At 37.7% G+C, this 26,818-nt stretch overlaps 1 protein-coding gene across 1 annotated transcript; it reads right to left on the bottom strand.

Moving 5' to 3' along the window:
• Positions 1 to 1,805: 1,805 nt before the first annotated feature.
• LOC113115359 (sodium/potassium-transporting ATPase subunit beta-3-like) lies at positions 1,806 to 24,961 on the bottom strand. The gene is made up of 7 exons (XM_026282883.1): positions 24,684 to 24,961; positions 15,121 to 15,249; positions 12,801 to 12,899; positions 9,477 to 9,658; positions 9,056 to 9,106; positions 3,627 to 3,713; positions 1,806 to 2,711 (listed from the first exon to the last, which is right to left on the bottom strand). Exons 1-7 carry the CDS (start codon positions 24,787 to 24,789, stop codon positions 2,544 to 2,546), a joined length of 822 nt encoding a protein of 273 aa, XP_026138668.1. The 5' UTR covers positions 24,790 to 24,961; the 3' UTR covers positions 1,806 to 2,543.
• Between the last annotated feature and the right edge of the window lie 1,857 nt (positions 24,962 to 26,818).

Here is a 26,818-nt window from a genome sequence, read left to right on the forward strand (position 1 = left end):
TGTTTTTCTGATCTGGCTCAAAGCTTTCTGCTTCATTATAAATGTTTCATCATGCTGTTCTCCACCTCTCTTATCATCACACTCTCCAGGCTCTTGGTCTCTCCGTGAGTTCTGCTCTTGACCCGAGTGTTAATGCTTGTGTTATCAAGAGCAGATTACAGGTCCGACAGCCTCTGAATTCAGAAAGAGCTCTTCTTGAGCCTTAATGTGTTTCTCTTTGAGCGATAGAAACATAAATGTCAATCAAGTCACAAAGTTTGAACTTCTAATGAAACGTGTCTCTTATGGACTTTATTTGATAGCTGCAGTAACAACTTGCTTCTCTTTTAATTTGTCTATATTCACTGAATATATATATTTCATGTATTTTGTGTGTGAGAAGCACTGAGCTGGATGTTGTACTCATCCTCTGGTCTTTGTCTTTAGATCACATGGCTCAGGTTTTGTTCTCTCACAAGACCACCTCCTTTCTGCATACACTCTTAGAAATAAAGGTGCTTCACGATGCCAGAGAAGAACCTTTGTGTCTAAATGGTTGCATAAAGAACCTTAAAGAACATCTGAAGAACCTTTCTGATTCTGATTCTGGTGAAAGAAGGTACTTCAGATTATAAAGAGGTAAGAAAGAGATGGTTCTTCAAAGAACATTAAACTGAATGCTTCTTTGTGGAACCAGAAAAGGTTCTTGTGTGGCACCGCTGTGAAGAAGCTTATAGCACCTCTGTTTTTAAGAGTGTATCTTCAAACTGAGCATACAAGCGGTAGATAGATAGACTTGGTGTGGCTTTAGCTCGTACTCAAATCTATTTCTGATTTACTTGAGAAAAACAGGCCCTCACATGACGGACACTAGAGGGCGCCATTAGAGCGTCTCTCTCTCTCTCCCTCTCCCTCTGTCTCTCTCTCTCTCTCTCTCCCTCTGTCTCTCTCTCTCTCTCTCTCTCTCTCTCTCTCTCCTTATCGTTTCTAAACTGGCGACAGCGAGACGTTTATAAGCGCGTCTGATCTATAGCGGGGATCCACAAGATCATGTACAATAATGTAGCCTACTGTATGATGTACACACACACACACACACACACACACACACACACACACACACACACTTGTGGTCTCTAATGATTAATCGCGATAAAAGGCTACATCTGTGTGTACTGCGTATATTTATTATGTATATATAAATACACACACATGCATGTATATATTTCAGAAAAATATGTCATGTTAATATTTTAAATATATTTATAATATAAATTATATGACAATGAATTTGACAGCACTAATATATATATATATATATATATATATATATATATATATATATTTACATACTTTTTCTTTTTGTCTATACCACCATTTTTGCCTCAAATGGTGTGTGTGTGTTTATATATAATATATATATATATATATATATATATATATATATATATATATATATATATATATATAAGTTTCCAAAAACTTACTGAACAGCAAAATAATTTGTTTCTTGAGCTGTAAATCATCATATTTTCATGATTTCTGAAGATCATGTGAGACTGAAGACTGGAGGAATGATGCTGAAAATACAGCTGCACATCAGCTGAAAATAGAGATTTTAAATTGTATTATTACTTAGCAAATATTAATGTTCTTACTGTATTTTTGTCCAAATAAATGCAGTCACGGTGAGCACAAGAGACTTCTTTCCAGTTACTCTTATGAGTACATATTTGAAATGAGCATCATTTCAAGACGAGTTGAGAAATGAAGTGAGTAACTTTCACATGTATTCAGCAGATCTGAGAATAAAAGCACTGCACACAGTCGTTTAAAATCAAATTTTATTTCAATATTTTTTAACTCATACAGATCGTAAGGCATCTGCACAAAGAACAGTTTCTGCAGAGGTTTAAAAAACTCCTTTCCCTCAGACGGTGGACGGGTCTCAAACCAGGTTTGATATATAGAGGTTTTTTGGTGTTCAACCCCCCCACCCTTATTATTTTCACTTCTCAATAATCTTAAATTACAGCTATTATATAATTTCATACTCTTGATTTCTTACAGCAGTCAGACAATGTGAGTAATGACAGAGAAAAAGAGTGTTTAAAATCCATTAAATATGTACACAGAGGCTTGACATCACACACACACACACACACACACACACACGGCAGGCTGAACAGGACTATGAGGGAGCAGAGCACACACACACACATGATGTGTTGATGCATCTATTTACAGGTCCCTACACTTACTACTCTACACGATGACTCGAGCTTCTCTCCTTGTCTTTTACCTTTGAATTGTATTTCAATCATTTTGTTTTATGATAAATGAGCGAATCAGTGAATTAAAACCTTCATTAAGCTCCACACACATGCACGTGTCCACCCCTGGCCCGTCCGTGACGCAGAGCCAGAGGAGGTCTGTGTGCATCCAGCTGCTCTTGAACTTGACGTGTGAAGGGCTGATTAAACTCTGGGGACGAGGGGAGTGTGATATGGACGTGATGGACGTGAGAGGAAGTGACATCGTGTGCCCCTGGCGAAGGCTCTGGGCTACTTGGACACGGAGACGCGGAACATGACGCGGCCCAGGAACTTGTCTCGCTCGTCGCTGTTGAGCAGATTCGAACCCTCCACCTTACACTCGACGGTGAGCTCAGAGTTATAGTCTTCCTCCATCAGCATCAGCTTCACGGCCACCACCGGCTGCACGTACTGTGCCTGATGGGAGAAATGAGAGATACGAGAAGAAAACTTGACACGGTAATATAAAACAGATGTGATACTGATGATGAGTGTGTGTGTGTGTGTATATACACATAAAAAAAATATTTTAATTACATATTTTATATTCAATATTCTCTATGCAGAGAATTTAAATGTTTTACACAGTAAGCATTTTGTATAATGGTTTATATATTTTCTATGCTTCAAAAGTACATATTTATTTTAAAATATAAATATTAAAATATTGCAAATTACATATTTTGTTCGAAAAATGATATAAAAGTTTCAATGCATAATATATACAATATTTACTTTTTAAAAGGAAACTAATATGTAGGCTAAGTATGCATGCGTAATACTTCAGAACAAGCCTGGTTTTACTTTCGAGCATTAAATCAGACAATAAGACCAGTACAAATCATTTATAAAAATGGTCTGAATTAATTTATATTCCATATTTTCTATGCACAGAATATACATATTACACTATTATATAATTACTACATATTATAAGCATTTTAAACAATAGATTGTATATTTTCTATACATTAAAAATACATATTCACATACACACATATATATATATAGTGCTGTCAAATGATTAATGGCATCCAAAACAAATATTTTTAATATATAAATGTAACTTTTTTTTATATAAACATGCATGTGTGTGTGTGTGTATTTATATGCACAAAAAAATACAAAGAACACACACATATACTTATTGATTTATTACAAATATAAAAATTTATTAAAACACACACACATTATATGTATATATTATATTCATAAAATATACATATTTTCAAGTGAATAAACACCACATAATTTTTCATGATTTATTCGGACAATATTCAGTAGTATATTGTGCGTCCACACAATTAATATTTTTTGCTGTATTGTACTCACATGCAATTTCTTGCCATAATAGGGGAAGTAACTCTTGTCGAGTTTGCCCTCAGCGGGGAAATACTGCATCTGCAGAGGAGCTTCTCTCTGTGTCAGGAGAACAAACACCAAAAACAATGAGCTCACACTGCAGCACGCGTCATGTGTCCTCACATCACAAGCACAGACCGCAGATCTCTCAATAGAGCAGGAGAAGCACATATCCACACTGAGAAGGGAAAACAGGTTTTTACAGATGAAATCTCTCTTGCATCTCGCACTGTGTATGATGCATGAATCCATAACTGTCTGCTCGCGGTTCATCACAGTCATAGCGTACAGTTTATCCAGCAGCAGCAGGAAGCAACAAGCTCAGGAACACTTACAGGACTCTGATCCTGATGTGCATCCAATAAGAGCTTCCTCAATTATTAAGTGAACTGAATGAGATGATTTGCCACAAGCTTCTGAGCTGGTTGAGGATCTAATAGATCACAGTGATGCATGCTTGCAGACAGTGTAGTCCAGTGAAAAAGATGATACGAACACAAAAAGAAGCTATTTTAAAGCACCAGTAGTCGCAGACCATGATTCATGATTTAATAATCAAATTCAAAGAATGTAATTATTACGAATCAGCCCAGAAGCTCAGAAAATGTGCAGAGTTTCATTAGAGGCTTTCACACAAAGCAGCGCAGTAATATAATCATACTTTGATTACTTTTAGATTAGTTTTGACCCAACTCATGACATTGACTTAAATAGGATAACCTTGTTCCATACTGAAATAAAATATACAGAGAAAGACAATGTATTCTGTTCAGTGTAATTAATAAGTGCATTAACATCAAAGTTTCTTAAACAAGTGTTCTTGAAGGAACTGCATGTGGTTCATCAGATAAATGAAAAGCTAATCATTAAATCATGAAAATGTGAATTTATCTATTACTATTGTTCAGCAGAATGTGCATAGCCAACTACTACTATTAAAATGAAAGCAACATCATTTTTTAAGGAATAATCACACAACATGTCTTCCATGTTTTATTTTTAATAGTAAATCCCCTTTGTTTGCCAAAAAATAAAGTTTGCTTAATTTTAAATAATTAAAAGATAAATTAAATGAATGTTTTATGCCTTCATTTGATAACCAGAAAAATTTAAATACACAGAATTTCTGAAGGGAAAAAACATTTCACATATTTTAAGAATTTTTTATGCATTTAAATAATTACACATACTAAAACACAGAATTAGATAACAAAACATATGGTGAAGAAAATATAAAACATTTCATAGGGCCCTAAAAATTTAATATTTGGTATATCTGTTTTTGCAGTAGTTTTTGGGGGGTTATTTTTCCTGTAAAGATTTTGCTCCATATCGCCCGGCCCTATACAGATCTATAAAAAAAAAAAAAAAAAAAAAAAATTTTAATTTAATTGAAAGTGTTTTTCAAAAAGCATAAAACGCCTAACATCATTGTTTATGTAAACCACGGTTACTATCAGCTGTAATATCACTGGAACAGTTAATACTGAAATGTGCGAAGGCCCCACTGAAACATTGCAAGGTCTCTATTAGTGAAAGTTGGTTTAGTAATAAATGGCAAGCTTGAAAAGCAGGAACTATTGGCATAATTTAAGAGCAAAAGCATGGGACTTCCTTGTGTCCGCTGTATACCTTCAAGGGTCAGATGGGTGAGAGGTCTTGGAGAAGTCATGAGGTACAAAAATGACAAAATGATAAGGGTAGTAAAGAAGTTCTCATGGGACAAGTGAAAAACAGCAGGTCTGATAGGAACGTCTCACATCTGCAGCACAGAACTACTCGAAGGAAGCAAACAAGGGCTTGAAATGGGTCCAACGTTGCATAACTTGCTCCTGATATCGGTTAGATGCTTGTGGACATGTTCATATGAGGTTACTAAGGTCAAAAGACAATGTTTTGCAAGAAAAAAATAATTGCTTTGTCAATAAAATCAATTGGAATGGCTGAGAAACCGTGAATTTGACTTGACCACGGTATACTTGTGTGGAAGATTCCCAATAGCAATGGGCCCTGTTTACACCTGATATGGTGATCCAAACTCAAGTGCTAAATAAGCATTTGTAGAGTAAACATCACTGTGGCCTCCACAACCCTGAAGGTTATGATTGCATGGTATTGAATTGCTATGGTAAGTTTTGATTAACTAAATCACACAAATTTGCCTCTTCATGGTATCAAATCTTGAGATATTTCGAGTCTCTTCTTTTACAAGTGGGCTGATCCTGTTCAGAATAATTTGTAAAGTGGACCAGACCTCACGATGACAGTCCAAAGCAGGGGTGTCTAATCCTTCTCTGCACTCGGAAAAATAAAGGTTCTTTAAGAACAACTCACTTTTGTAATGTACACATTTAAATGGTTGTTATAAAAATATTAAAGCACAGTAATATAATAAAAATTATATATATATATAATTTTTTACACACTGTATATATATATATATATATATATATATATATATATATATATATATATATATATATATATATATATAATGAATGTTATATGGTGCATATATTTAGCTTAATGTTCCTTTCTAGAGTTAATTTTTCTAGCTGACTAATGAGTTTCCGGTCACAGAATGTGTATTTTATTTATTTATTTTTTAGGTAAATGTGATGTTACGTGACATACTGTTTTGTTTACAAGACATATTGATTTGGCTGAAACAATAATAGAGTGATTACACGAGACAGGATAAGTTGTTGTACTTATAATTTCGGAAATTCATTCATGTTTATTTCAAGCTGTATTCGGTATTGATGCGGTGTCAGGGTTTTGCACTGTGACTTTGTTTTATGTTTGTTTCTTGTGTCTAGTGTCAGCACATGGCCTTGTTAGTCATTTTCTCGGCCATGTGCTCCTTTAGCCCCTCCTCCTTGTTTCCTCTTTACCACACCCTCTTGTTACCCTAGTTGGTCTAATTGTGCTCACCTGTCCCTCATGTATTTTCCTCCCCATTTATAGTGCACCTTACCCTTTTGTGTTTGCTGGTCCGTTGTCATTCTCACACCCTCTGTCTGTGGATGTGGTTGAATGTGTGTCCGTGTCTCCCTGTCTGGTTGGTCTTGTGCCCTTGTTTTGTTTAGTCCTTGTGATTCTATGTTCTTGTCTTGCTCCTTGCTTTGGTAATTTGTTTGTCCTTGCCCTTTGCTTTCGTTTGTAATATTTAGTTTTCTAGTCTTGATTCTTGGTTTTGTTTGATCATTCTCTTAAGTTGGTTAAATTGATAATTTCTTATTTTGTTACTTTACCTTTATTAGTTCATTGGTTTATATTCTTTGTCTTGGATTTAACTTGTGTTTTTGTGGAGCTTTGTCCGGTCTAGTCTTGTGTTCGAGTTCCTGACCTGTCCCCATGTGTCCTGCCCTGGTTCTATCAGCCTGGTCTTGTTGCCCCCCCCTGTTGCCCAAGTATTCTGCCAGTTGTTTCCTGAAGCCTTCCCAGTGGCCTTCCCTAGCTGTTCTGTTTATTGTGTTCCTGTTGTGGTATCTGTTGTGCACTTCACTACCACTTGTATCAGTCAGTCTTGTCAAAACCTTGTTATCTCACTGCAATGGGGTCCTCCTTCCCAGATCCCTGACATGCGGAAGACATGATCAGATCATGTGAGTTTCATGCTGCCAATTTTGCTACAGCAATCTGTCTCTCATTAAACGGCTCCAAAATGGCTTTTTTTTGTGGAATATAATAAAATGGATAGAATTTGTTTTTATATCAAAAGTAACAAAGCTTATTGTAATTTATTGGATAGGAGGTGTGCAACAGTGTTGTTCATTAATTGAAAACAGGCTAAGCTAACTAATTCTTGAGATTTAAGAATCAATATTGCAGTTTTGCAAAACTGAAAATCATTTAAATTTGAGAAATCAATTTTCACCCAGCCCTAGTAAGAACAATGCAGTGATGCAAACCAGATGACAGCATCATCATTTAAGAGTGGCATTCAAGAAATGAGTTTGGAGTAAGTAAACTCTGTTTACATGTTTTTGTTTTTTAATGACAGGTGCCAGTGTTTTCTATGGTATGTGTTTGACCAACCAACGTAAACTTGTGTCGCTGGTAGTTCCTATTGTGCTGGGTTAGACCCTACTGTGATGTATGAGCTGGTTTAAGAGGCTTTCACAGAGGGAAGTGATAGGAACTAGCCTTCGAGAGGAGTTCATGATATTACCATGCTGCATGCGTGAGGAGCCGCTGTTTTGATGTGAAAAATTTTGCAATCTAAGGAATGCACACGCATGTGTCATGGTACTGTCATGAACTTGTGTCGAAGACCGACATGGAAGATATGTTTTTTTTTTTTAAGTTCTTTGTTTCCTTTGTGCACAAAGTGTTCTCTATCTTTATAAAATGAACCACTGTCACATGGACTATTTGTCTTGAATGTGATACAGTAGTTGTGTTGCTATCTGCACTGAAAAAAGAATACTTACATTTTTTTTAAGGTAAGTGGTTGCAAACATTTATTTTAGCTACATTTAAGTTTAGTTAAGCTAAATGCAGCCACTTATCTTAAAAAAAAAATATTAAGTTCAATTAATCTTTTTCTGTGTATGCAGGGTCAGAAGCTCTCAGATTTCATCAAAACATCTTAATTTGTGTTCCAAAGATGAACGAAGGTCTCACGGGTTTGGAACAACACAAATGCGAGTAATTAATGACTTCATGAATTTAAATTTTTTGGTGAATTATCCCTTTAAGAGTACAGAGAGCCACCTTACAGCAAGTTGAGCTCCAGCCCTAATAAAACACACCTGAACCTGCTAATCAAGGTCTTGAGGATTACTAGAAACGTCCACACAGGTGTGTTGGAGCTAAACTCTGCAGTAAACTCTCCAGTAGCAGGACTGGACACCCCTGGTTAGTGTTAAAAGAAAACATCAGACAAGACTGGAAATTTCTCCACTATTCTCCATAATGAACATGCAGTGATGCACATCTGTAGTTAAGAGCATTCCACATTAATATCAGGAGTAAATGGGGCCTTAGTAGGTCCCTCGGTGTAGAAGGACCCACAGCTACATTGACTTTACCTAGACACTATGCATTACGTTCTCGATGACTGGGGATCTGAAGGTATACATCATTTCTAGAATGAGGGCAGTTAAAGGCACCAGAGACAAAGCAGCACAGGAGAGAGGCAGCAAAGAGATGGAAAAGGCCCGGGGCAAGGGCCCTGTGGAAACATTGGGAGGGGAGCTGGGGCCCGAAATCTTACCCACCATTAATACTGCTGGCCCTATAGGCAGCGTGGAGAGAGACCAGACACAAACAGACGTGTGAAAACACAAGATGGAAACACTCACACACATTAATTCAGACTGACTCCATCATGTCGCACTCATCCTGACATCGGACACTCTGAAGCTAGTAACACAGTGTGATTTGGGATTTACCTTGGCTTTGCAGCTGATACAGGGGTTTCCTTGTGGCTTAAGCCCAATCACCTGCAAAAGAGTACATACAATGAAAAAACATCCTTCTAAATCTATTAACAGGCCTGATCGCATGCTTAAATTTCTAGGATGCAACTGGAACACAATGCATGCCGGATTGGATGTTTTGCGTCCTTGCATGATCACTGTGTCTTCAATCTGTCTGGAGAACATATGCCAACACAGGGTCTCTCAACTCTGGCCCTTGAGGTCCACTTTCCTGCAGAGTTCAGCTCCAAGGTCTTGATAAAGTTGCAGGCAGTCGAGGTTGATCAAGGTTGGAGCTGAAATCTGCAGGGAAGTGGACCTCGAGGGCAAGAGCTGAAAACCTCTGTGCTAACAGCTAGCTTTGACCTGGGAGAGCGTAAAAACAGTGACTCACTCGATTCATCTTGACTAGGATGCATGGCTGACCCTTGGAATAACCGAAATCATCCAGTCCAGAGCAATGCCCTAGCACACTTCTCTTGAACTGGCAAACCTTCTTCACCTCAACGTCGTCTTGCTCAAAGTACACACCCTCGGGACAGGCCTCGTTTGCCTCCTGCAGAGAGTCATTGTACGCTGAAGTAACAGATGAGAGAGAGCAGAGAGTGAGATGAAGGCGTCAAGCTGGAAATCTTCAGCAGCAATTGGTGACAATCGTGTGGTTGGGAGATGTCTTTCTTGTCTACAAGTGTGACCACTTTGGAAGTTTTTGAAAGCTCCGAAAGAAAGAGTTTAAAGACCCCAATATATGACTTGAGAAGCACAACATTCCTGCGTTGGAGCATTTCATTGTGTACAGGTCATTAAATAACTAATATTTCTACTTTAAAATCTGCATTCCGTTTGAAGCAAGAATTGAGAAATTGTGTCGTGAGAAAGGAGGACGGCATAAAAAAAGAAGCAGATTGCAGAGGACGCCATGTTGGCTTTGTCATGTGACCTTTCACTGCCATTTACAACTCCTCTCCCTTGACCTCATGGGACAGATAAGTGTCCATCAGATGTGCACCTCAGAATCTGGGTACACTTCGTCTACTGTTTCATCAATACTACCAATACAGACACACTGTACTTCTCATTTGACATACTGTTTTTCATAGGATATCTATATATAGGCATGGGACATGTAATAGAGGAATTTATCATTAGCCACATACTTGGGTGCTGAGAGGTTGTGGGATTTCTGCAAAAGTATGCGAGTGGAAATTCTGACTTCAAGAGGTGTTCTTGTCTTCCCAGAAGGAAGCATGCAAGCATCAGACACATAGTTTGCTACATGGCTAATGAGTGGTTGGTGGAATTAGGAAAGAGCAAGTGTTTTATCAGACAGGAATGAGTACAAGCCTCCGAGAAGCACATCTGCTCAATTTGCCCAGAAAAGAAACAAAGACTTTAGGTTTTAGCAGATACACATGATCTCAAAACTAATGGACATCGACTTAAAACCACAAGATTGATGGCATCGGGTCCTTAAATGAGTCACTTGTGACTACTGTGGCTGATCTTTAATGGATCCATTCAAGAAATACTTCACTTTCTGAGCTTTCAGTTGGGGTTGTGATCGCATACAGCTGATAACAATTTGTGCAGTTAACGGCAAACTCAAGTACGTTTAACCATTAACAGAGGGAGCTCATATCCTAACCAGAGGCTACATTAGAAGGACATTGAGAAGTTTTTGTACTGGGAGATTAAAATAAAATATATTTGACTATGCCACCACCTAATGTATTCTATTCATAATATAAGTGAACTGACTGCTGCACCTCATGGTCCTCCTAAATTCTTAAGTGTAGCTTTTGCTTGCCCAAATCTGACCTTGATGAACAACCGATACAAAATCACACTAGTAAAAATATGTCTTTATTTGATCTCAAATCTGGCCATATTAAGAATATTTTCCAAATAGTATTTGTTGCAAATATTTTATCCACCCACACAAAAATAATGTTTGGTTCTTAACAGAGTTAAATTCTTAATGTTGTACTTGAGACCTCTCAAAAACACATAAATGTGGCTTAAAGCTCCAATATGTAGGAATTCTGTAATAAAATTTCTGAAAATAACTTATATATTTCCTCCAGTTGTGTACTTACAATATCTCAAAAGTCTCCAAAGATTTTTTATTTCAGAGAAATTCCGATTTTAAATAACTGGCCATCCCGGAAAAGAAATGTCGCCTCTCAGTGACGCAATGTCCGCTCTATACTTTGTTTATATCACATGGGCAAATTCGGAAGTGGTGGTTAAGTTATAGCCGCGCGTATGGTTTGGTTGTCGTTGTTATGGATCACGATTACTCTTTGGCGATTATTGAAGTGCCAGTAAAACGTAAGCGTTCATATTCGGATACTGTGTGACAAACGGAGAAATAAAACCAGGATAAATATCGGCCAGGCGTTTACGAGATGGAGAGAGCTGCGCGAAAATCTTGGACTTTACAGAGACTCTGCTCTCGCGAGTGTATTGATAGACAGGTAAGCAAATCAATTATTTGTTTTGTTATTGTACAAGTAACGTCATAGTTAAAGTAAAGATGATTTTAATAGATATGAATTACACCACATGCCTGTACATTGTCACTGTAGCATTTTTTTATCAATAACGTTACCTGTGAGAAAATAACATAACGTGGCAAATGGACTGTTATATTGCTCTTTGTACTAAGGTAAGGATTTTTATCACGTGTGGTGACCGAGATTATGGCAGTACAATTAAATACAATCGGATACGTGTTGTTAAAAATATATTTAGTCATTACTTGCAAATGTTCGTTCAAATTACTTTTGGAACGATTGGTTTGAGCACGTTAAACAACACGGCATTAACCATAAACACGTAACACTGCACAACATTAACCCAACAAATCATTTAACAAATAGCTGTAAGTTGTAATGGGATAATATAGTATAACATTTCATGTTCCTTGCAGTTCATTAATTATGATGACATAAAATAATACGATCAGATATACAGGTAATTATAAAAACGAATAAATTACCTCATCCGTGATCATGATTCGTTTATCCAATTTAGATACATTGCTATGGTGAAAACGCATTAAAAACGACATCTCCCATCGTCACCTGCTTCATAGCGTCATCAAGCTTCGCCTTTGTTATTGTTGGAAATAAGCCCTCTTGTGGTCAATTACAAAAGTCGCATACTGGAGCTTTAAACTGGATGTTGGTAGTAAAGGTGTCTTTACCTCAAACTAACAAGACTTCAGGCTCTGATGAGATTATTGGTTCTTTATTTCTTTTTTTAATCATTAAAATAGACTGCCTGGTTTTTGGGCCATTAGCTAATGGTCTGGATCTGGTTCTCAAAAGGTCTAGTTTTCCTCTAGGTCTCGGTCAGGGGTTCGCTCCAACCCTAATCAAACACCTGAACATGCTGCTCAACATCTTCAACACTACTAGAAAGTTAAAGGCAGGTGAGTTTGATCAAGGTTGAAGGAAACTAGAACTCGAGAACCAGAATTGAAAACCCTTGGTCTAGATTTTAGGGGGTTTTGGAGAGACCTGGCACTGTTCTGGGTTAAGGGCAGTCTAACACTGGTCTGAGTCTCGGAGGTTCTTGACTCTAACTTTGGTTCAGAGTTGGGGTTAAAGTATCCTCTGACTTCTCAGATTGGGTTCAAGTGGAAGGGTGTTCCTGATCACTTTATTCTGTGATCAGAGAGGTAAAGTGTAGAGAGGTAAGGTGATGGACTCACGCTGCAGGAACAACTCCAGGGGCTGCACGTACTTGCTGTATTCCTGGGGAATCGATAGGTTATATTTAATTTCCAAGGACCTCGGTCTGATCATCAGCCCTGTGGACAAAATATACCACGCAGATGTACATGATACAAATTAATGGAGATTGCAGCACATCCGTGTGATCAACACACTGATTCAATGAGTGCACTTTGTGTCATTCTAAGAATGTCTCCTTGTTTCTTATATACAAGACTTCAAAATTATCAATGCAACATCCCTTTCAGTTTTCACCTTCATGAATTTTCCAGTCTTTCATGATGGCATGACAATGATTTGCAAAAATATTTTTACTTACTGCTAATTTCTAGCTTTTTAAGAGCCAAGCATAACTACAGAAAAAAAATATATTTAAAAAGGGAATTTTAAGGGCTTTTGGTATCAATACAATTAGTAAAAAAAATAAAAAAAATAAAAATATATATTCTCTTTTATTTTCCATTTGGGAATATCAGACATTTATCAGGTCACACTTTATTTCTCACTATTAGCTAACTATTAACTACAGCTTCAATAAACTCCTCATTTGCTGCTCAGTAATAGTTAGTGAGGTAGATGTTATGTTTAGGTAAAGGGGACATGTATTCATTTAGCAGATGCTTTTATCCTAATACATCATGGATTCAGGGATCTAAAACATGGTCATGTAGAATAAAGCATTGATGTGTGCTTTATAAGTATTAATAAACAGCCAATATGCATGCTAGTAATTAGTGAGAATTGCTCCGTTTACCATTTATTAATATGTGTAGAATTAGATGTTTATAAAATGATTTCCAAGGCACCTAAACTTGTACCAATGCTAACTGTGTGCGTTGTATTGCATCAGAACACTTTTGGGTTATAATAACTGATGTGTGCTCATTAACGCATCCAAATCTTGCACAGATAACTGGACACACTAAACCACAACTCGTCTGAAATGATGTCCCACTGCGTCTGTACTGAGAACATTCTGTTACTAAAAGATGTCGAGGAGGAGGGGGCTCAGGGAGGAAAGAAAGATGAGTGGGAGGAATGATTTGACACTTGGGGAAGGATGAATGATGGCAGGAGAGAGAGACCTGTGAGCTGCGTCTCCCTTCGCTTCGTGATCGAGCGAGAGGATGAGACTGGAGCGTGTGTGTGTGTGTGTGTGTGTGTGTGTGTGTGTGTGAGAGAGAGAGAGAGAGAGAGAGTGGGGCAGGCTAATGGATGATGGGTAACACTGCTGAGACCGCTGTTGTGTGTTCTGATTGCAATGGAGGTAACGGTAAAAATAGCGCAGAATAAATCATATCAGCTAAACTGTGCGGTTACTCTTAAAAGGATTTATAAATTCCCAAAATCATAACCTACGTGAGAAGATCTCTAAATCATTGAGGCAGGTATTAATCTGAGTCTTGCTGTGCACCATGTGGCCATGGGCATATTTTACATAATTGAAATATTATTTGAATTAAAGGCATTTAGAAACGCATCTTTTTTTTTTTTTAAAGCATTTGAAGTATGATCACATCTTATAGCCTTCTTGTATAAATAGGCTACACTATAAAGAACATACACACAGACATTTATATACACACATACACACTGAGTTATGCATATTTATAACAGTAAATCTTAGTACAGTAATCCACCTACAATATTCCCATAATGTTTCTGAGTCTACAAGCGTAAGAAGAAACCCAGAGGAGTGCTGAATGCATCGGTCAGTGAGGAATTTTTTTAACAAACATACTGGTTTCACAGAGATATGAATTTCAAAATGAGCAAACATGGCATGATTGAGCGGCTTGCTGTGACAGCAGACAGTTTTGCTTTAGCAGAATAAAGCGCAGGTGTATGTTCAAGTTGATGTGAGTTTATTTCATAATCTTCCTCAAAATTCTGTATTCCTCCACATAATAAAAAAGAAAGGTCATTTTCTTTTCCTCACAGTTGGCAGGTTATCTACCAATTACATTTAGCGATTCTGTTTATATCTCTCTCAACATGATTTGACACTTTTCCCTTTTCTCACAGTTACCAGTTTACATCTTCCAGTTCTCTTCAAATCTCACAATTCTGGGTTTATATCTAGACATTCTGCTGATCTCTCGCAATTCCCAATTAATAATATGCCAATTCTGTGATTGTGGGGGAAAAAACATAACTGTGAGATACACAATTGTAACTGTAGTCAGAATAATATTCAGATATACAGTATTCTCGCAAAAAGTCAAGCCAGAACTGTGAGATTTGGCAGAAACGAGCTCCAGTATTGAGTGTATATGCAGTATGTGTGTTTCCTGTTACCTGGATTGGCCACTCGGTCCCTGTATGTGGGAGTGTGTTCATCCAGCGTCTGTAGCATCACCCACATGGTGAGAGTGAACATCCCCGCCAGGAAGCCATAGAAGACCAGATAGAAGAGGAATATAAGAGCTGCAGAGAGAGACACACACATTAAACACACATTCTGCTTCCGTAACATTACATGAAACAAGCAACGGTGAGTACACAGAGTCCACATTAAAGAGAGCGTCATCTGAAAGCATCACGTCTTATTTCTGAACACTTGAGAAACATGGTAAAAGGCTGGCTTCACACTCATTCAGAGTCATACTGTACACCGCGCAGCTCAATGTCTACGAGTCAGCGGTCTGTTGACAGCGTACGCTGGTTAGGAAGGTTTTGAGGCTGGGATGCTGGTTTGAGCTGGTCATGTGCTCATCATAAAAGCTTCAAATCATGCCTAACCAGCATATGGCTCATATTTCACCTTACACATCACAGGGAATTATATTAGCATTCAGAACATGATGCATATTTTGGATGATTAAACAACAGATGTTGTAGCCTCTGGGATGGGACTGTTAAATATGGACATATTATCAAAAACCAACAGTTCTTATGTGTGCATTTTAAAAACACCTCAATTCAACATTTCATTGCATATGAATTCAAGTGTATGACAACACACCTGCTCACTACTGTAATGAGAGACGTTCTGTGTGATTATTAAAGTGATGTGTAGAAACATGTAGACGCAGTAAAATATAAAAGCAGTACTACACAAAGACTTAAAAGTGTGAGAGTGATTTTGATTCTGGGGTGACATTAGATTTTTTTGACTAGATTTCGAATCAGATTTGAAAAAGTTCTATTTTGGCCAGCGCTCCATTTGTGATAAATTGGGCACAACAATGGTGTGGAGATGAAGAATAACTCATCCCTCACACGTCCAGAGAGAAACAAGAGATGACGGTTAACCCTCGACAAACTCCTTCACTACAGATCTAGCTAATGCTACGGTTCAGTAAACGTGCAAAGAACAAGCTCAAGTTCTGTCCGCTCTATGATCTCATATTGCACATGAAGGCCAAGACTGGATCTCATGACTTGCATTTTCTCGGTTCTTCTAGAAAAGCTGCATAAACCTGCTAAATAGATTAACGTTAAATGATGGATGTTTGAATCTTATGGACTTTTCGATGGCTTCAGATTCACACGCATAGACTTTTCAGAATTACAAAGAAAGAGAAAAGTCCCTTAAAGAAACGCATGGATGTAAATAAATCTACAAAACAGGGTTATTTTAGTAGATCTGAATTCTTTTTATATTGCCCTTGTTTAAATTTAGTTAATTGTTTGGGCATTTTTGGCAACTTACTTATTTTTTCCCCTTTAATTGTGTCTATATAGTTTTTCTACATTATTATTTCTTTGTATTCTTCTTCTTATCATTATTATTTAGCCGAACTAATTAAAAATAAGAAATGTTTCCTTCACATCTGAAATAATAAAAAAAGTTCTGGTTGTTTGTCAATTAGTGCTTTATTTTATTTCAATGAAAATGTGTTTTAGTGCAGTGCAGTAATGCTGCTACAGCACTGTACTGTTTCAATGCCATCTTTGCATACTGTGCTATTTCAACACTGCTTCAAAGTGCTGGAAGAATTCCCAGGATTCCACAGTGAGCCAAACAACAGAAACACTCTTCTCTTGTTGCTGGTGTTGAACAGAGCAGAACACACCGGGTCGCAGCGGAGGTAAGAGTAAATGAATACGGTCTGAACAGTAATTAAAGCATTAGAAATAGCAAGAGAAAACCCTAAAGAGAGGAAGTAAAGGACCGTGTGTAGAAGAGCGTGAGAGGCTCCGTTTAATTATAGATGCATTTCTTCTTTGCCGATGTCTCTGAGGTAGACTCTTACTATAAATAGCATCTGGGGGAGGAAAGTTAGTGATGGCACAGAACTGGCCTAGGGAGTCACACACACACACACACACACACATCATTAGAGCTCTCCACAGAATTTACATGCAAATTGAAAATTCTATATAAGGGCTGATGACATGACACTCATTTATGCATCTGGATCTATTCATTTATTTATAAAGTTACACAAAAAATGCATTTCATACAAACCACGACTTAATTACACCTTATGATGAACGTTTTCAATTTTAGATTTATAATTAGATTTTTTTTATATATAGTGGCTGGTGGCATGAAGTATGGAAGCCCGTTTCCGCCAACAAGGAAACAGCGACTGTGTGGAACTGTGAGTTATAAAGTATAAAGCTGTGTGATTTAAACTCCTCATTGTGAGTTATAAAGTCCGAATTGCAAGATATAAGAAAAAAAGTCAGAATTATGAGATAAAAAGTGGCAATTCCCTTGTTTTATTTTTGATTCAGTGGAAGAAACGGGCTTACATGATAAAGTACGGTGATATCATATTGAGGGGAAGACACTCACTAAAACAACATTATTATTATTACTTCCAAGAAATCAAAAGGATCTCAACAGTGCGCCACCAAAATGAATCGGTGTCCTGCCGAAACATTGTTTGATTGTTTAATGTGATGCCTTTGTATGAAATGCCATTCCAATGATCTTACATGGATTTCCTTTTAAAAAACAATTCATACATCATCATCATCATCATGTTCTGCATAATAGCATGCTAGCTTAGCATAGCATCAAAACATGACATTTATAAGCTTAATTCCATGTTTTTACTCCGAAGATAATTTTTCAGTGGATGCATAAGATGCTCATATTTCATCTTAAACGCACGACTGTGTTCGACAGCCACCACTTCAGACCATTTCTGAGCAAGAAAAGCCCACAGAAGCAGATGTGGTAACCGTGAGAAAGATGAGGAGTCAGAGATCCTGTGATTCACAAAGATACACTTGATCTGCTGGCCAAAGAACAAAAAAATGATGAAAACAATATTGGAATTTTGACTGAATGGCATCTAAAAATATGATATATATATAGGCAGGAGACAATCCGAGCACACAGGAGCAGTATTTATCAGCGGCTCCTCTCAGCTGTTGAGAAACCCAAGCCCTGAAGAACCAGATACTGTCCTCCTCCTCCTGTGCCCAGGCATGCTGGGATAAAAATACCCCGGCCGGGGGGGTAATGTAGGGTCCCGTACTGAGACTGTGGCTCAAAAAGTGAGCAGCACTCATAAGCGTGTTTTTCTGTAAGCGGACACGCTTGACTCCGGCACGGGACGGCCATCACATCAACAACCACATGTTACTGTAAGAAATAACACTCTGTACCCTCAAGACGACATTCATGATCTGTAGGATCATCTCATCAATTATATTATATATCTTATGAGGTTTTCTCAAGTCCTTAAAGTCGGCATGAAACAGAAGTAGCAATTTTCTTTTTTACAGTGAAACGGCATCTGAAATGAGAGGGCGGGACTTGATTGAGAAAAAAAAAATAATTGTTTGTGTGTAATAACAGATGCTTGCTTTTAAACTGACTCTTCATCTACCAGGAAACACTGATGACTCATCCTGCACTTTTGGGCTTTCTGACCAATCAAATGCTTGCAGAATAAGTATCACCCTCCCCCAATAACATTTCTCTAGTACTACTCTAAAGTAAAAAAACAAAAACATAATTGATCAACTGAATTCCATAGTAAAGCACGTTTTAGCCCACTGTGCGATCAACAGGGGTAATGGCACCGGCGCGGACAGCTCGGCTCTGGAGGCGGAGGAACAGAAGAGTGGTGCGACACCCAGTGAACAGCTGAGACTCCCAGTATGACGCTCCTCGCTGCCAGAATCTCTCCTCCAGTGCCGCTCGCTCGAGCTTGTGCTAATTCATTCACACCACTGCGGTGGCTTCAGCTACACCTTCTCTCTTCTCATGAGAAGTGCTAATATTACTAGCATCAAATACTCTGGTTATGAAAGAGGGCATTGAAGTAAACTGTAGTGTTTGTGATGGTGGCAAAGACTAATACAGTTCACTCCTATTCAAGCAATATGGCCGCCATCCAGAGTTGCCAGGTTTTCAAAACAAAACCCACCCAATTGCAACTGCAAAACTAGCCCAGGGTCACCATACTTGACTGTATGTCATGTCACTTTCAAATTTTGATTTGCAGGGGATCAATACCACGTATTTGGGGTCTTTTTAACCCGTGAACATGAAAAAAAACCCTGCATCAACAGTGTTAAAGTGGGCCATATCCACGGGAAAACCACAGACTTTGGTCCCGCCTTCTAAATGAAAAGCCAATCGCTGGTTAGAAGTCATTTCATTGTGCGATCAGCAAACAGTGGGGTTACAAATATGGCTGCAGAGTGCACAGACTTTCTTTGAAAAGGACTTCGATGGTAGCTAGGCTGCTGGTAAGTGGTTGCTAGGATATTCCAGATAGTTGCTTACGGGTCAAAATCAAAAGATCTTTATGATATTCTGATTCATACATTTGGCTTCGGTTCCTCTATTAATTCAAGCCTATGTATTTTTCTTTACTACATTTTTTGTCCATCAGTTGAAATTCATGAGCATGAAGTTAATCGCAAATGTTTAATGTCACAATTCTGATTTTTCATGGCGATTTTGATTGACAAGTGATCTGACCAATCATATCACTGAATATACCATCTTCTCCAACAAACAAACAAGACAGGGGAGTCCGTTAACGCAGCGGTTCTCAAATCCAGTCCTCGCGCCCCACTGCTCTGCATATTTTGCACGTCTCTCTTTGTTAACACACCTGATTCAGATAATCAGCTTGTTAGAAATGAACTCCGTACATGGACTGTGTTCCCATTGTTCACTGCTCCCTACTGCCTGAGCAGGGGAAATCTGTTGAAGTTTACCTCACATTGAAACATTCATTCACTGATTTGTGCTGCGCAGCGTCTTTACACATGGACAACTGTGACATCATATATCTCTGTAAATCAATACAATTTAAATTCACGTCTCGCACACTTCAATGTACTCTGATTGGAACATATACGTTCGCTTCGAACTGGAATCATGGCGTAATATCCTGTGATGTCCACTTCGCGGGGCACTTATGTTCGAATAGAACAAACGTCTGAAGCACTAAGAGAAGGACTGGAATTGAGAACCGCTGCGTTAACATCAGTTCTACAAGTCAGAAATGTGACATAAGCCCCTTTCACACTGCCATTCCGGCAAATACAGGGGTAAAGTGTTCCTGTAATTGTTCCCTGGTCGCTAGATTTGGCACTTTCACACTGCCAGTGATGACCCGGTATATGTGCGTGCTTTCACACACAACCCTTGAAGATCCCGTAACGACACGTGACATCAGCGCGTGACGTGTAATGTACGAGTCGACAAAGCTTGGCACGTTATACTTTACCTGAAGCAAGCAAACGATCTCTGCGTCAGCGCGGAAAGTGAGGAACTAACTGATCTCTGCTTCATTACAGTTTGCACATATGTTTTCGTCGCGAATGTTGATCTTCTTTCAAAACAGCCGGTAAAAGAGTCGCGCGATAACGCGCGTCATCACTTCGATACCGAATTAGATCTGGCTTTTGTTCACACAGCGCTCGTTCCGGATCGATTACCGCAATGTTACTATGTCCCCGACCCGGGTTCGATTCGGTAATCAATTCCGGGACGTGGTTGCTTTCACACAGAAGGCGACCAGGCAATGTTACGGGAATATTGCGGGTCCGACGTGCAGTGTGAAAGGGGCTATACAAACTCACAGTTCTGAGAAAGTCTGACTTTATTTACCCAGAATTGCAATTTATCTCACAGTTGTAAGTTTCTCTCACAATTCTGAGAAAACAAGGCAGAATTTCAAGAGATGAAGTCACAACTGCAAGAAAAAATAATTTTAAGATGAAATGTCGCAATAACTTTTAATAACTTTTTCTTATTTAGTGGCACAAATGGCCTTCCATACACCCGAGTTGTTCCAAACCTGTGCTTAATAGTTTGTAACCAAACAGTTGCAGAAAAGTCCTTCTGAAATGAAACCGTGTAGTAAATGATAAAAGAGAAAATCTAAAAATACACACTATAGCTTCTTGTAATGGGTCCAGCGAGGAAAGCTGCCAACTCTCACCCGCTGTTTACCATGAAGGAAAACTGAGCCAAGCCAGTCCCTGAGGGAGAGTTAAACACCTGAATATCATCAAATCTGGCATTAACTACAGTTACACGCTGATATTATTTGCAGCACTAAAACCAGGTCTATAAACTATTAAAAAAAGAATCATTTGGACCCCAGTGTCTGTCAAACTATTTAGTGTTCCACAGAAGAAAAAGACGCATGAGTTCTGGAACGGCATGAGAATAAATGATGGCTGATTTTTCAGTTTTGGGTGAACTACGCCTCTAAGTTGTTCAATTCTTCCCCTCATATGAAGCTTTGAAACATTAAGTTTCAAAATGGTGCATCAATGCAACATGGGGAGTTTAATGTGTAAAAAAAAATAAAAAAAATAAATACATGAAGAAAAAAAATGTGAAACCGTGAATGAAAAGCCACTTTTGTGCAGTTCATCAATTACGACATTGTGAAGCTCAAGCCAAACATGCTTGAACACACACACACACACACTCGATCAAATCACATCAGGGCCGTGTTAATGGGGCAAACAGGAGCAGGAAGTGTCACTGATGAAACGCAGAAATAGGTCATTGTTGTGTGTGAACGCGTCGCTGCCACATGAGAACAACGTTTCTTTCATCCGTTTAAATTACCCGTGGTACACATTTCCTGAGATCCCAGCGGCTCATCGCAGCGTATCGCCACAAATCCCAGTCGCTGAGGACAGATCAGAGTGATTGCTAAATCGAGAGCAGATTGGGAAGCGTTAATCTGAGCCAATCCAGACCTGATCCTTTCATCTCTACACTAGCCATCCTTCTCTCCGAGCGATGGAGATGTTTAAAAAATGGTACAGACATCTTTTTATTTGGCCTTGGATACAGTTTTTATGGACGGGCTGCCTCTCTCACAAACCCTAGTGATAGAATGTTCTAGAGAACCAGAGAGGCTCATCTCCTCTGGCTACTTAAAAATAATTCTAATTAAATTAAATTAAAATGAATTTTAAATCAAATCAAATAAATCTTTTATTTGTTTACTGCCAAATTTTACTGGTCCCAAAATAATAATAGCAGTAATAACAAATAAATAAAGGATGTGAAATAATTATAATAATTGTTATTACATGATATTTGCACTATTTATTAAAAAATTAAAATAAAACACTAGCGTAAAATAACTTAATATTTATACATTTTATTATTCAATTTTTTTTTTTTTTATAATGCATTTATATTGACTTTTTCTTTTAACCAAATGATGTCTTTTAATTTCAAAATATAAACCATGAAATTATACAGTGATTCCAATGAAACTCAGTTCATAAACACTACTTTTGGGAAATGATGGCAAGCATGAAGAAAAAATAAATCTGATTGGTTTGTTTAACTTTAACACTCACTATTCTAATTCTATGCTTTAACAAATCTAACTACCTTTCTAATCTTTTTATATTCTATTTTCTTTTCATTTATTATGCAATTGTATATGTATGTGTGTGTGTGTGTGTAAAGACGTCTAACTAGCTTGCTCTATTCTTTTATTTTTTTATTCTATCTGTTTTCTTTTTATTTATTATATTAGTTAAAATCCCATGCTACATGTATAACTGAGACTTGTTATAGCACTTATATATCATTGCTCTTTTTGTTGTTTTTGATTGCTTCCACTGTCTTCATCTGTAAGTCGCTTTGGATAAAAGCGTCTGCTAAATGAATAAATGTAAATAAATGTTTGTAATTTTCACTCTATTCACACTGATGCTACCAACAACATCATCACAAGTCATTTTTGCATTTCCATCAAAACTGTTATTCAGTTAAAATGATCCTATCAGATTGTGAACCAAGCTTAGATATTCTGCAAGATATCAACCACAGTCAACCACAGACCCTCATTAACCCATCGAGCGCTCTGGAGCTCTATCAGAGCCAGTTCAGTTATTCTACTGCGAACATGAACTCGGCCGAGAAGAAAAAGCCCAGCTCAGCAGAGTCACTAGGCCTCATCGTCTAAAGCAATCTTAAACTCCACTATGAATAAAAACAGATCTGTATATACATCATATTCCTAAGACTGGAGCTTCGACTTCATTTTAACTAGACTAAATAGATTTTTCTACATGAGGCGTTAGCTACAGGAGCTTGAAGAGAACGGCTTTGACCTTGAGAGAGGAAAGAGAGGAGGAGCACCCCGAGGAACACCCATCCCACTGAAGAAGAGGTACTGCAGAGTGTAGCATCACGAACACCACCCCGGAGCACAACTACAGGACAATAGTTGAGCAAAGCCCGTTACCAAGCAACCGGGTGTTTAAGAAATTACCTCCAACCCCCCAATTATAATTATGGACACTTTGCAGCTTTGAGGAGAATCTACATTCAAAACAAGGCCAGCCACTCTGTCGAAAGAGAATAGGAGATGTCATCAAATGAGAACAGAACGCATCCTCTCCTCAGGGAGCAAGTGTGTCGAGGGATGTGGAAATTTCCTCTCATCCTCTCTCTCTTTCTCTCAAGCAGGGCTGTGAACCTCAGCAGCGCTCATTTACATATCGAATGAACGCGGAGGTGACGTCAGCACGGCCGCGAGTGATTGACAGCCGAACATTCCACACTTCGAATATGACTAATTGCAAAATTCCAAATCGAATATTGCTTTTATTGCGTAACTGTTGTCCATTACCCCCGAGTAAAATATCAAAATAGAGACGCTAATATGAACAAACCGAGGCAGGTTGAGTTCGCAGCCTCTATTCTTCGAGTTTCGAATAACCGACGAGTATTATTTCGCGCGGTACAAATGATTCTCTCGACGCATCATTTCATATCGAATGTGACAGGCCTGCTGTAGAGCGCGCGCTGATGACATTCAGGAGAGCTATTCTTAGACCTCGAGCCTCTTGTGAAACTGCAGGATACACGCGAAGGAATATCTGGGAGCTGTTTAATTAAAAGCCGATTAATGACGGAAATCCGCATCGCTTAAACGGATTCATTAGGAAGGTGTTGATTAAGGGGTTAACACATTGATAGCGAGCGGAGGAAATCAACTAGTTCAAAATCAGATTTTACTAAACGTCGTTTTTATAAAGCTTTTAATCATGCAGGCTCCATTTGAGCTGAGGTTTCTTGAAAGAGGGATCCCTCGTGGATTATTCGATCGATTGCCAGAGCTTTTATACAGGCATCTGGGTGTGCAGTTTATGGATTTGTTCTCGATGATCTGTTTAAATCGGCTTGATGCATCTCAAGGAATCCCGCAGATCGAATGTGTGGTGAATGCACATGCTGCCTCAATGTAACGGACTGTAAACTCTATGAGAAATCATTTCAATGTAACGAAGCTAAAGGGGCAATTCAATCAAGCACTGCAGATCTTGTATAGCGATTTATCTGCATATCTTGCTACCACAAAATATATTTGGGATTTCCTTGTTTTTGAGATCTGAACAGCAGTTTAATGGCGTGCAATTGACAGTTGTCAGAAAAACCCGACACTCACCCCAGCTGCTCGCGGTGCGCCCGATGAATTCCCCCGTCCGAGGGTTGTAGAAAAAATCTTTCCAACTCGACTGTTTCTCGTCAGCTTTCTCCTCTTTGTTGGCCATGGCGAGAATAGAGTGAATAAACCAGTTTGACAACGATGGAGGAGGACAAATCAAAGAGAGCAGTGATTCGGACCCGCCACCTTTGCGTTATGAACTAAAAGAGGTGTGCAGTGTTTCCACGCGGCTCCAGAGTCCAGACTGCAGCAGTCCACTAGCGGCGTCTGACGCGCTCCGGGACCGGCGCATGCGCAGTACAGCCGCCGTTTACCGATACACCACGCAGTTTGCAAACTGGCCTGAACCCGAAGAGTTGTACAGAGACCTTAATAGGACTATCTGTGACGCTTTTTTCTCAGGGTGGGATTGAGTCAGTTTTTGTTTGGGCATCTTGACTTTCCCGCAGGGGAAAGTTGTCACAAGAAGATCATGCTTTTTATTTACTGCTAGGCGTTTTTAGAAATATCACCTCTTCTTGAAATGTGAAAATTGAATCAAAGTTGAGCTTCCAAGTCATTTATTTTATTTTTCATGTAATATCAATAATATTAATAATAAACTGATTCTAATAATGCACATATTTAACTATTCAGAATATGTATTGGTCCATGTCAGGTAAGTTTAAGTTTTTACCATTGACTGCACAATTTCTAAGTAGAAGATGGATTCATTTTCTCAGTCATGTTACAAAAACTCTAATGTCTTTTAAAAAGCTTTTTTAAAACAAATTACTTCATTTTCCCCTCAGGCAGATCTTTAAAGAAATTGATGGTTTCATGGTTAAAAAAAAATACATATATAGATATTTTTTAAATTAATTTTAAAGGTGAATCAAACGTCAAGTTTATCAATTTTATATGATGCAATTGATTAAACAATGGGATAAATTATGGACCTTTATATAAATATATATACAGTACAGACCAAACGTTTGGAAACATTACTATTTTTAATGTTTTTGAAAGAAGTTTCTTCTGCTCATCAAGCCTGCATTTATTTGATCAAAAATACAGAAAAAAACAGTAATATTGTGAAATATTATTACTACTTAAAATAATAGTTTTCTATTTGAATATACTTAAAAAAATAATATATTCCTGTGATGCAAAGCTGAATTTTCAGCATCATTACTCCAGTCTTCAGTGTCACATGTAACATCAGTCGATCACATGATCATTTAGAAATCATTCTAATATTCTGATTTATTATGAGTGTTGGAAACAGTTCTGCTGTCTAATATATTTGATCAATAAAAGGTTAAAAAGAACTGCATTTATAAAAATAAAAAATTCTAATTTATTTATTTTCTTTTTATCAATTTAACACATCCTTGCTGAATAAAAGTATTGATTTTATTTTTAAAAAAAATACCAGTAGTTTATATTGTTATTACAAAATATTTATATTTTAAAAACATAGCTTTTTTTTTTTTACTTTTTATTCATCAAAGTATCCTAAAAAAAGTATCACATGTTCTGAAAAAATATTAAGCAGCAGAACTGTTTCCAACTTTGATAATGAATCATCATATTAGAATGATTTCTAGGATCATGTGATAATGATTATGATAATGACGATTTAATGATTTTTTTTTTTTTTTCACATTTCAAGTACATTTTCTATCATACTTTTACTTTTATTCAGTTACTATATACACGTATAGTAATAACTGTAATAACATTTTAAATATTATAGGTCATGCTAAAATGTAGTGTTAGGCACTGGGTACAGTAAATGTACAAATTATATATTTTCAGTGTTTCAGGTAGTTTTTAATATATATATATCTTTAAATTTGCAGTTAGATTAATGTGCAGGTCACTTTGCTAAATAATAAAATGTATTTTATAGTTTATTGTTATGCATGTTTGTACCTGTAATATCCCGGGGACAGAATTGGCGCCCATTCTGTGGAATATTTTATTATAAATAATAAATGAAGCGAGAGATAAACACAGCACTTGTGTCTTTTGTGTGATGTAGCTGTCTCCTGCTTCAGTGTGGCATCAGATCAGAATATTTGCCTTCACGGTACAGATTGTTTCAATGGTATATTTGTCATTTTATCGGATTTTGAAATCAAATAAAAAAT

This window comes from Carassius auratus, chromosome 15 (assembly GCF_003368295.1).
Source record: "Carassius auratus strain Wakin chromosome 15, ASM336829v1, whole genome shotgun sequence".
NCBI lineage: Eukaryota > Metazoa > Chordata > Actinopteri > Cypriniformes > Cyprinidae > Carassius > Carassius auratus.